Source organism: Cricetulus griseus (assembly GCF_003668045.3).
Source record: "Cricetulus griseus strain 17A/GY chromosome 1 unlocalized genomic scaffold, alternate assembly CriGri-PICRH-1.0 chr1_0, whole genome shotgun sequence".
NCBI classification, from domain to species: Eukaryota; Metazoa; Chordata; class Mammalia; order Rodentia; family Cricetidae; genus Cricetulus; species Cricetulus griseus.
Genome location: NW_023276806.1, coordinates 85944030 through 85956664, shown reverse-complemented (window position 1 = coordinate 85956664; position 12635 = coordinate 85944030). Strand labels below are relative to the sequence as shown.

Sequence of the window (12635 nt, the reverse complement as noted above, 5' to 3'; positions counted from 1 at the left end):
CTTCCAGTCCCAGAGCTATGCATCACTGATCTCTAAGGTGCTTTTTAATGTAGGTAGAAAATCAGAATTTACTGTATTAGCCAGTTTTCAGATCCCTTGATACGATCTTGGTTTTGTAGAGACTTGAGTTTCAGCATTTTGTTTTCTAGTTTTTCTTTACCACCAACCCTTCAATGCACATGTCCTTTTTCACAGTGTACAGAGTGTAGGTCTTTTAAAATATCCCCTTGTTATGGCTTTAATTAGGTTTTGGTAGTGAGTTGAATTCCATTCTCTTGTTTACAGTGTCATTCTGACATAAAATCTATGCTAGCTTTTATTCAATAGGTAATTATTTAATTTTAATTGCAGTTTTACCTTATAGTAAACGTTATCTTTATTTGTAGCACTCAACTTAAGGACTGCTTGAAGTATGAAAGCTGTTTTTTTGAAAGACAAAATATTAAGGTATCTGTTTTGATTACATGTGTTTAGAACTTATTAGCCAATTAAACTTGAAAAATTGGCTTTTGAGGGCAGTAATTCATTTTATGTAGAGATGTTATGGTTATTCTTCTTATTCTGTAGATATTGAAAGCATTTATCTGGTATAATAGGACATCTTGCTGTCCATTTATTGCTTATATATTGTGTGTTCTAGAGTCCCACATTTTTTACCAAATGGTTCTTTGCTTATAATACATCTCCATATTGGCTTTTGTACTCCAGAGACTTCTAGAGTGATTTATCAGAAAGATACTTATTTAAGGAACTGGGACAAATAACATCTTAAATGTTAATATAGTTTCCTTTTGCTTTTATTTGTTTGGTCAGAGTAAGAAATATTTTTATTTTGATCTGTAATTTTTTTTTCTTGATGAGACTTTTCAGATTTGTAAGTAAAGCAACTTAACTGCAAACAGAACTGGTCATATGTCTAAGATATGGGTCCTATTCAAATTTGTGTAAAATAATTCTTGTTATAACCAAGAAGTCAGTAAATTAATTCATTTTATTTTGTTTCTAGCTTAATTCTTTTAAAATCTCTGTGTAATTTTATGGTCATTTAAAACTGTATTTTATAATTTAACTCTGCCTATAGTTTTGCATTTTCTATCTTCTCTTCCATGGATATTCTTTGGAGTATCTTTTTTAATGTGAAAATTATAAATAAGATTAAGAGGCCTACAATATGAGGTTTATGTTAATGAACATTGTCTTTGAAAGGAAGAAGATCCTGTAACATAGTATACTGTGGAATATTTAAACGTATTATTTTGTTAATTTGATCAAATGGGTGCCTTAACATATAGGTGTGCTTTTGCTACCTTGTTTAATATGTAAAAGCCAGCAACATTAATAGGAGAGTATTCTATAATGACATGAATGTCTTGAGTATATTGGGTGAATCATGAACAAGATAAGTTGGAGAAATGCAGGCATGTGTTTTCTACAGCAAAGTGTTTATGTCAGGGGATGCTACGAGATAGCTTTCAAGCTAACTGAATTTTCTTTATTGGCTGGATAAATTGAGATTAGAGATTGAAAAGGAAGGTACTGAGGGAAATCTGTGTTTAATAGTAACTGATAAAATGCCAATGTAATCTAAGTGATCATGATCTGTTTGTCTGGGGGTAGTGCCAGTTGAACCTTGTTTTCCAGGGATACCACCTAAGATCCCAGATCTCTGTTTTTCCTAGGCAGGCTTGAGCTGTTGGATGATAGGTAATGGGGTCTTCCTGTTGAAGTAAACATGATGGGTCATTTATTTTGTTATTGAGGATTTCCTGTGGAGAAGATAAGTTTTTTGTTTTGTTTTTCATTTCTTTTTTCTTTTTTCTTTTTTTCTTTTTTTTTTTTTGCACTTCAGATTGTTATTTGCTTTCCTGTTTAATAGAAATACAGCAAAATTTGGGTATGCTATATGTTAAACTTAAGATTTTAAAGGTTTGGAATCAGAATACTGTTTTATTCCTTTAGCTGTGGTAGAAGAGAAACATATTTCATATGTTTCTGACTCAGATGTTATAATTCCCATTAGTACACCTTCAGTTACTGCCTACTTGGTGCCTTCTTTCTCCTGACTTACATGGCTGTTAATGTACAATTTACCTAGGTAAATAGTATCTTAAGGTAGTTGGCATTACTCTCATTTTGCGTATGAGGTAACAGGTTCTCAGAGAAAAACCATTATTTGAGGAGTTAGTCTTTTTAACTTTATACTTATCTAATTTTACATACATTATTAATATGTATATTTAGTTCTAAGTGCACCTTTGCTATAACCTACAATGTTTTGTACAGGGTGAGAGATGGGGGTCATGTTTAAATCATCTGTGTTTAGATGTCTACTTTTCTAGTACTACCCTTTATTGGATAGGCTTCTCCATTCTTTGTTGTATATTTTGGGGCCTTGTCAAGAATTACTTTGGCTGCAGATGTTTTATTTCAGGGATCAGTATTGAGCTTCATTCATTTGTGTGTCTGTTTTTATTCAGACCTCACACTATGTTGCTGGCTCTGATTGTATAGTATAGCTATTTCTTAAATTCAGGTATTGTGATGTCTCTAAACACAGTATTTCTACACTGACTTTTAGGATTTTTTTTTTTTTTAAATAGCTTCATGAAGAATGCCATTGGCATTTTGACAGGGATTGTATTGAATTTGTGAATTGCTTTGGGGAGCTATATATGTTTTAACTCTTAATTCTTTCAATACTTGAACATGGAAAATTTTCAGTATTTTTATGTCTTTCATTACTTTTGTTAAGATTTTGTAACATTCACTGTAGAATTCTTTTACTTCCTTGGTCAAATTTGTTTCTAGGCTTTTATTTTATAGCCAGTGTTATGAGGTTGCTCTCCTGATTTTCTCATCTTTCTGGTGTGTTAAAATGCTGGTGAGGCATTTTGCTTTGTTTTTAGGAGAGAGAGAGGATCATGCTATGATAGTCCCAGAACTCATTGCATAGCAAGGCTCACCTCCATCTACTGATCTGTTTGTCTCAACTTCCTAAGCATTAGAATTACAGGTTTGTGCCATTGTGCTTGGTTGCAGTGAATTTTGTTTGTTGGCTTTGTATCCTGCAACATTACTGAATTCTTTTATTAGTCTTTTGGTGAAGTTTTTAGGATTTTCTGTATGTAGTATTGGATCATGTACAATTAGGATAGTTTGACTTTATCTCTTTTTAGTTGTATATCCTTTATTTCTTTCTCATGCTTAATTGGTTTCACAAAGACTTCTGGCACTAGTCTTCACTGAAAGTCATAACAGTAGATGCCTTTTCTAGTTAGTGTGCCTAGATTTTATAATTGTGATTGAGTCATTATGAGATGCAGATTCTTGTCTCATTATCTACCAATCTGTCTTTGATTTCATTCAACATAATTTTTTTTAGGTTATTTCAGTTCCAGAATTTCTGTATTTTATTTTCCTGAGTCTTTTCTTGGCATTTACTGAGATTGCTTAGTTTTATATTCATTGCAAGCATAGTTATAAGTACTACTTTAAAATCTTTGCCTGCTACTTCACACATCTGACCTACTGTAGAGTTCAAGGACATTCACTACATTTTCATCTCCCACAACCCAAGAATGGAGCTTATTTATGGATTTGTTTGTATATATAGCATATAAAAATCTATCCTGAACATGATGAATATCATGTTAATACTACTGTGTTCTCCTCAGTAATATGATCTTAAGCCTTTGTTCAGCAGGATAACATCTTGGTTTGAGGTTGCGGCGCTCTTGTGTTTATGGGGACAGCTGAAACTTTGGTTCCTTGCTTTCAATCTTAGCTGTTTAGAGTCTGCTGTTCTTAAGTTGATTTAAGATTCAGACATAGCTTTGAAAAATAGTTTACATATAAAATTTTTGGATATTACAGAGTTGGGTATGTAGCTTAGTGGTTTAGCACTTACCTAGAAGTTTGGGATATCATCTTTGACTTGTTCTTACAGGATTCACCTTTCATTTTCTCTGTTGCCAGTTGGTCTTTAGTGGTTTCTCTAATCAGAAGATTTTCTGTTGGAGTTTATCTTTTCTGGGTGCAGTCTTGAGTTTTCCCACAGAGTGGAAGCTTATAAAATAGCAGCTTTTTCATTGCTGCTTACTTTTTCAGTAATTTGTGTCCCATCCCACCCCCAGAAAACTCTTGCTTTTGGTCACTTTCCTGTGCCTTATTATAGTTGTTTTAGTTATCTGTAAGATTATGAGTCTACTAGAGGAGTTTTTGTCAGTTCTCTGACCAGGTCCTGAATTTATTACTTCTTAGCACATGATGTATCATACCTAATAAAATGATTCAGTTTATATGACTCACTGGGGTGAAGTGGGTTAATGGTCTTACTTGCACATTGAGAAAATAGAAGTAACAGTAGTTAGATAAAAGAGATTCTAAGGATAATGAAAACCATGTTTATAGATTATGTTAAATGCATTTGATTTGTTATACTATTTATGGAGACTTAAGAGTTTATTTGAATGTTTAAGACTTTCCCTTGTTTCCCTTTTCTTTGTTCCCTTGTGGTGCTGTTTATCTCTAGTTCCAGCATCTCAGGAGGCTGAGGCACATTGGTTATTGGAGCTTAGAAGTTCAAGAATAGTCTGAGTAACACAGGGAGCCTCTATTGCAAAACCTCCAATGACAACAACAAAACAACAAACCTTTTACTGCTAACGTGTGCGTGCGTGCGTGCGTGCGTGCGTGCGTGCGTGCGTGCGTGCGTGCGTGCGTGCGTGTGTGTGTGTGTGTGTGTGTGTATGTGTAGGCGTGCATTCACCTGTGTAAGCACATATGCAGGCTAGAAGTTCGTGTTACGATGTCTTTCTCAGTCATTTTTCCACCTTACTTTTTGAGAGAGACTCTCTTATTGATTTTAAAGCTCACCGTTTTGGCTAGATCAGTCAGCAAGCAGGTTCCAGAATCTGCCACAATCCGCCTGTCTCTATCCTTCAGTGCTGAAGTTACAGATGTTAGCCACCATGTCCAGTTTTTGTGTGAGTGCTGGGGATCTGAATTTTGGTCCTTATGTTTTCACAACCAGCGCTTTACCCACTGAGTCATCCTCCTAGCCCCTATTTGTAATACTTTTTCCTTTAGCATGAAATTAATTTTATTTATAAAGTTTAGGTATATGGCATGTTGTATCTAATGTCATATGTTGTACATAAAGTAAGATGATTAGTTAAATTAATATATCTATAATCATACATTTCTTCTTTTCTGTCTCCTCCACCCATATAACTGAAGATACTTCCTCAGCAATTCTACACTGTAGAAGTCTTACCAATTATAGTTATCAAGATTATAGTCTTACTTCTTATTCAACTTACATGACCATCTTTATCCTATTATTTGTAGCTAAAACTTTCTCCTTTTCTAATGTTTTAATTGAGCTTAATTTTCTCCAAAACTGAAACCATTTATATTTCTTCATATCATTTTAAGTGAGAGTTATTGGATTAAAGTCTCTTTATTTCCAAGCACAGCCGGGTGAAACACAGGCCAGAGCTAGGTTAAGAACCCAGCCAGCGCAGCCAGAACAAAGAGAGCGCGCGCGCGGTCCCCACGTGCAGCCTTTTAAGAAGGCGAGTCCCCAGGTCCACCTGGTACCTGCCCCAGGACTATTGGGCGGGGCTAGGGTTACTCCCTACAGAGAGTGATCATCTATAGGGTTTCTTTCAAATTTGCTTTGCACAATTAATTTTGTGGTCTAGAATTAAAACTAAGTACTTTTGAGTAATTTAAAAGCACAATTGCATTTTTAATTCCAGGCAGATGAAATATATTCAATAAAATCTGTTCATTGTAGGTCCAGGTCAAGACCTCGTCCACGTTCCCATAGTCGAAGCAGTGAAAGATCCAGTCATAGAAGAACTCGCAGTAGGTCAAGGGACAGAGAACGACGTAAAGTGCGGGACAAAGAGAAAAGAGAAAAGGAGAAGGACAAAGGCAAGGACAAAGAAGTACACAGCATTAAACGAGGGTGAGTTGCTAAAGAATCGAATGTAGTGAAGATTAGTAATTCCAACCAGCATGCAAACTTTTTCTCTGAGGTGCTTACTGTTTCTACCCCTGAGGATTAATTCCTCTATGAGTAAAAGAAGGTAAGGGCTTGCCAGTCTCTTGCATGTTTCTTGGAGTCTTTATTCTCTAAAAAGTTATTCTGTTGATTTTAATAACATGTAACACTTCTTACATCCTTTCCTGTTTTTGTCTCTACCTAACTTTTTTTTATTTTAGAGGCACTCATGTTTACATATCCATCCCCACATTTCCTTGCCCTCTCATCCTCCCATGTTCCCCACCAACCCCCCAACCCATTCCCCACCTACACCCTAGGGATAGTGAGGCCCTCCACGGGGAACTTTAAGTCCATCATATCATTTAGGGGAGGGCCTAGGCCCTCCTTGCTGCAGTAGTATCCCTCTATAGGGAATGGGCTCCCAAAGTCCATTTGTGCTCTAGGGATAAACACTGGCTCTACTGTTAGGGATCCCATAGACTCCTCGGCCTCCTAGCTGGCACCCACATTCCGAGGGCTTGGTTCGGTCCAATGCTGTTTCCCCAGCTTTATAACGCGGGTCTCTGTGCTCTCACTAGGTCAGGTCAACTGTTTCTGCGGGTTTCTCCAGCATCTTCTGGGCTCCTTTACTCATCCCTCCTCCCTCTCTGCAACTGGATTCCAGGCATATGGTTCAGTGCTTAGATGTGAGTGCCTGTTTCTGCTTCGAACAGCTACTGAATGAAGGCTCTTCTCTTCTTTTAAAAATGTTTTTAAAAAGTTTGAAATTATGTATATGCGTGTGTCTGCATGGGGATACATGTCTTAGTAGAGTTTCTGTTGCTGTGAAGAGACACCATGACCATGACAACTCTTATAAAGAAAAATATTTAACTGAGGTGGTGGTTTACACTTTCAGAGGTTCAGTCTCTATGTGCAAGACGACTCTTTCTGCATATTGGGAATCAGTAACTATATTAAGAGGTTCTGTAAAATCCATGAGCACCATAAGAATTGCATATAATTCTGCTTTCTGTACAGATGTATATGGACTTTGAACTACTTTACTTACCTCACCTGCTTTATAACCAGCCTTACCTGTTTTGTTAGCATCAGTGTAGAAGGTAAGAACTCCAGAAATGGGAGTTTGTCTTACAATGCGTGGAAGAATCCAAACCGTCCTAAAAATATTATTCCAATTATGGTTTTAGAATGTTATAAGAAAGGAGATAGACGTTAGATATTGTATAATTTCTCTTATCATTGATGTGACAAAGTTGCTTCCTAAAGCAACTTTAGGAAGGAAGTTTTTTTTTTTTAATTTCTTCCTTTTTTTAGTTTTTTATTTTTATATATTTGAGTTACAAACAAGATTGAATTACATGACAATCCCAGTTCCCTTCTCCTTCCCTTCCTCCCTTACCACCCCCCCCAACTAAAATCCTACCTATCATATGCCCTTTCTTCTAATCTACACCTGACTCAACCTTTCTGCTTCCAAGGAAGGTTTTTTATTATTATTATTTTATTTAAATTATAAACAAGCTTGTTTTACATGTCAATACCAGTCCCCTCTCCCTCCCCTCCTCCCATGCTCCCCACTAACCTCCCATCCCATTCCCTTTCTGCTCCCCAGGGAGGGTGAAGCTTCCATGGGGGATCTTTAAAGTCTGTCATATGATTTGGGTCAGGGCCTAGGCCCTCCCTCATGTGTCTAGGCTGAGAGAGTATCCCTCTATGTGGAATGGGCTCTGAAAGTCCATTCCTATGCTAGGGATAAATACTGATCTACTACCAGAGGCCCTATAGATAGCCTAGGCCTCCTCATTGACACCCACTTCAGGGGGGTCTGGATCAGTTCAATGCTGGTTTCCCATCTATCAGTCTGGGGTCCATGAGTTTCTCCGGTCACTTATGTAAACTATCATATCATCTGCAAATAGTGAAAGTTTGACTTCTTCCTTTCCAATTTATGTTCCAATTTTGTTGTCTTATTGCTCTAGCTAGAACTTCAAGCACAATATTGAAGAGATATGGAGAGAGTGGACAGTCTTGTCTTGTTCCTGATTTTAGAGGAATCGTGTTGGTTTCTCTCCATTTAGTTTGATGCTGGCTGTTGGTTTGCTGTATATTGCTTTTATTATGTTCAGGTATGTTCATGTTATTCCTGATCTCTCCAAGACCTTTATCATCAAGGGGGTGTTAGATTTTGTCAAAGGCTTTTTCAGCATCTAGTGAGATGAAGCCTACTTGATCATGGTGGATGATTTCTCTGATATGTTCTTGGATTTGAAATGCCAGTATTTTATTGAGTATTTTTGCATCAGTGTTCATGATGGATATTGGTCTGTAGTTCTCTTTCTTAGTTGTGTCTTTGTGTGGCTTGGGTACAAGACAATTGTAGCCTTGTAGAAAGAGTACAATTGTAGCCTTGTAGAAAGAGTTTGGCAATGACCTTTATGCTTCTATTGTGTGGAACAGTTTGAGGAGTACTGGTATTAGCTGGTCTTTGAATTTCTGGTAGAATTCTGCACTGAAACCATCTGGCCCTGGGTTTTTTTTGGTTATGAGACTTTTGATTACCTCTTCTATTTCATTAGGGGTGTTAGGCCTATTTAAATTGTTTATCTGTTTTTGATTTAATTTTGGTAAGTGCTATCTATCCAGGAAATTGTCCATTTCCTCTAAATTGTCGAGTTTTGTGGAGTACAGGTTTTCAAAGTATGACCTGATGATTCTCTGGATTTCCTCAGTGTCTGTTGTTATGTCCCCCTTTTCATTTCTGATTTTGTTAATTAGCATGTTCTCTTTCCGCCTTTTGGTTAGTTTGGATAAAGGTTTGTCTATCTTATTGATTTTCTCACAGAATCAACTCTTTGTTTAATTGATTCTTTCTATTGTTTTCTTTATTTCTACTTTACTGATATCAGTCCTCAATTTGGTTATTTCCTCGTGTCTACTCCTCTTGGGTGGGTTTGCTCCTTTTGGTTCTAGAGCTTTCAGTTGTGCTGTTAATTCTCTAGTGTAACTATTCTCCACTGTCATCATATGTTCACCTAGTCCTATGAATTTTCCTCTTAGCACAGCTTTCAAAGCGTCCCATAAGTTTAGGTATGTTGTGTCTTCATTCTCATTAAATTCTAGGAAGTCTGTAATTTGTTTTTGTTTGTTTGTTTGTTTCTTCCTGGACCCAGGAATGGTGCATTTGCGCATTATTCAATTTCCATGAGTTTGTAGGCTGTCTGCAATTTTTGTTGTTATTGAATTCTTACTTTAAACCATGGTAATTTGATAGGGTACATAGGGTTATTCCAATATTTTTGTGACTGTTGAGGATTGCTATGTTGCCAAGAGTGTGGTTGATTTTAGAGAAAATTCCATGTGCCTCTGAGAAGAAGGTATATTCTTCTGTCTCCTGTCAACAGAGTTATAAATTATTAAAACATCTAAATGCTGTATTCTGTAGGTCTTTGAAGTGTTGGAAGATTATCTTTCTATGTAGAGTACATCTCTGTGCATCTAGAGAACCTAACAAACATAACTAGGCGTGATAACCATGGGTGCTCATAACCTGTAATTCTCAAATAACATATAGCTTACTGACTAAAGCATTACATAAAAAAACACAATCTTTAAACAGATTTACAGCATGAGAACAATGACCTTGAGATTGTAAATATATATTTATATAGTTTATTGTGTGTGTAATATATATGTGTGTGTATGTATATATATAATATATATAATGTATATATGTATATATATATGAATTATATATATGTATGTATATATATATGTATATGTTCTATACAGTGGCAGAACTGTATAGTGCAATATGACAAAAATATCCTTTTTTGTGTCAGTATACACAGTATCTTAAGCAGAGGTAGAAACATAATATAGTATGACAAAATATATTTATATTTGTGTCCTGAATCATTGTAAACAGAAATAGGAACATAACAAATATAATTTTGTATTTGTATCAATGTATAAATTATCTTAGACAGGAATACAAAAACTATGGATACCATCAAAATTAATCAAGATTTAGTGTGCACAGGAGAAACCTCTTGAAAATGAGAAATGATAGCTCATTCACCGAGGTAACAATCCTACAAGTTGTAAAGAAACCTCAATAGGTCCAGGGCAGAGTTTTGTTCTTGTCTTTACAGGATAATAGAAATACCCATCTTTAAGAAGTCAAAAAAACCTTGCTATGTTAACATTTGCTTTCCAAGAGTATTTTATCTTTTAAACATTAGTACAAGTTTTTCTTGTTTCTGTTCATTTTTCTCCCAAATTTTAAGAATTTAAATATATCTTATTTGTAGATAATTGTTCTTTGAAGGTGAAATTTCTGTAACATGAAAGCAGATTTTTATTAATATTATTATTGTATTGTAGTAAGAAGTAACATTATTGTGTTAAACTTTTTTTGAGAACTTCACAAATGCACACATCTAGATCACTCCTGTTTTTCTCTTCTCCCAACTCTTCCTTTGTCCCCTAACTCCCTTGTACATTCATGACTGCTTCCTTAATTATTGTTAAAGTATATGTTTGTACAACATATTGAGTCCATTTAGTATTGCTCGTATGTACATGTATCCGGGACTCAATATTTGGAATTGGACAACCTATTTGGGAGCTTATCCCTGGAAAAAAAATTATTCTCTCTCTCTCAGCAGTCAGTGACTATAATTCTTCACCTAAGGATGGAATCTTTTGAAATTTTCCCTATCCATGTTGGCATGTTAATTGATGTTTTCCTTATGCAAATCTTGTACAGGAGCCATATTTTTGAGATTCTTTGGTTGACCTTCCCTCTCATGTGTCGAAGACATTTCAGAAGACATCTCACATCAGGGTTCCAGTCCTCTGGCTCTTACAATGTTCCTTGAGGCTTAGGTGGAATAATTGAGTTGCAGATGTATCACTTTTTGGCACCCTATAATCACTTACTCTCTAAATTTTGGCCAATTATGGATCTCTATACTGTTCTCCATCTACTACCAAAAGAAATATCTTCAATGTGGGGTGAAGCTACACTTAATTGTAGGTATATATATAAATATTTAGGTTAAAATTAGAAATTATATTAGTTAAGGAAAATGGCAGTAATAGGTTCTCTTGTAGGGTCTATGATCTTCTGGCCACTGTTAGTTAACATGTTTACAGTAGCATGCCCATATTCCTTCCTAGTGAATAAGCCTTGAGTTCTATTAGACACTTGTTGGCCACCCCTAAGATAAAAATACCATCATTGTTTCACTGGGGATATCTTGCTACTTATATCTTAAACTGTTAGTGAGAGACAATATTCAGAAATTTGAAACATCACAGGGTCTCATACTTGCAAGGTGGAGTGATGTATTATGTATCTCAGCAGCATCACTCATGGATTAGTTCTTTACCAACATTTTGATCCACATGCAATAATATATAGTTAGCTTCTTTAGAACATCTTCTGGAACATTTTAGAAAACTGTGTATGAATAAGTAAGTAGTCACCATTCTACTATTCTGAAATCATAGTGCTGTCTTCAAGAGTAGAATATCAATGGACTTAATTTAATACATCGTCAATCATTATTTAAATCACTTTGCAGAAAAAGAAGAATTGCTTTTGTAGTGGTTATTGAATACTGATTTTGAATGTCTTCTCTCCCAAGCCCACCAAATTCATGTGTTAGATATTTGGAGTGGAGATTTGTTGCAGTATTGTTGGGACATGAGATCTTTTAAGAGGTGACTAAGCCAAGAAAACTTTGCTTTATTAAGTGGATTAACATTGTTATGGCAGAGTGGACTTTGTCCCTGAAGTAGTAAATTCCTTTTGTAGTATTCTCTTGACTTCTGTTTACCTTTCTGCCATGAAGTAACAAAGAAATTCCTTCTGGAAGCCAGCCATGCTTGACCACCTGGCCTCTAAGCTCTGTGTCAATAATTTTCTGTTCATTTTAAAGGATCCGGTCTGCACAGAATAGAGCAAGCCATAGACTACAATGTTGTCATTTTAATTTGAGTCAGGCCAGATTCATGCGGAACATTTAAGTTTCCTAAGCATGACCAGCTCTGTGGTGGGTTTTCAACATTATTTCCTTACTAGTGCCTCAGTAGACAAGATGTTCTAGCTTAAGCACGGAGGCTTCTGGAATATATTGTTCAGACATTTGGACTTAAGTTTATACATTCTAATGCTATATTATAACTTTCTGAACTTTATACTTGCTGTGAAAGTTAAGAATTCCCTCTGATTATACAATTGATTCTTCTGTAAAATGGAGATTTGGTATTGTAAAAACTGAAAGTGTAGAAGCAGGTATAAGAGCACTATTACAACATACTAATCATAACTCAGGGATATAAGGTGCTTATCTACCTTGGCAGCCTTCCAGTGTTTGAGTTCCATGTGTAATTCCTGTTGAGAATGTATTTCTTCTCTCTCTACCTGATGTTTGGCAGAAAATGTTGGAAGTGATTTGGGAAAGCTGGACTCTGAGTTTTGACAGCAGTTGCATACTTACAAAGCCTGTCATGTTTTTCCTTACCTCTTACTTCTTTATGCAGCAGGAAGTCACTTATGCTAATTTACTCTAATTTGCATATAGGTTATAGAGTTCTGTGGTGCAGAGCATGC

General features: G+C 35.8%; 1 protein-coding gene across 1 annotated transcript in view; it reads left to right on the top strand.

Annotated features, from left to right (window-relative positions):
- The window catches only part of Rsrc1 (arginine and serine rich coiled-coil 1), a 348477-nt gene that overhangs the window by 100971 nt on the left and 234871 nt on the right, over positions 1 to 12635 (top strand). Inside the window, exon 4 of the mRNA XM_035451720.1 lies at positions 5801 to 5974. Coding sequence (XP_035307611.1) covers positions 5801 to 5974 — 174 coding nt within the window. The remainder of the gene's footprint in view (positions 1 to 5800; positions 5975 to 12635) is intronic.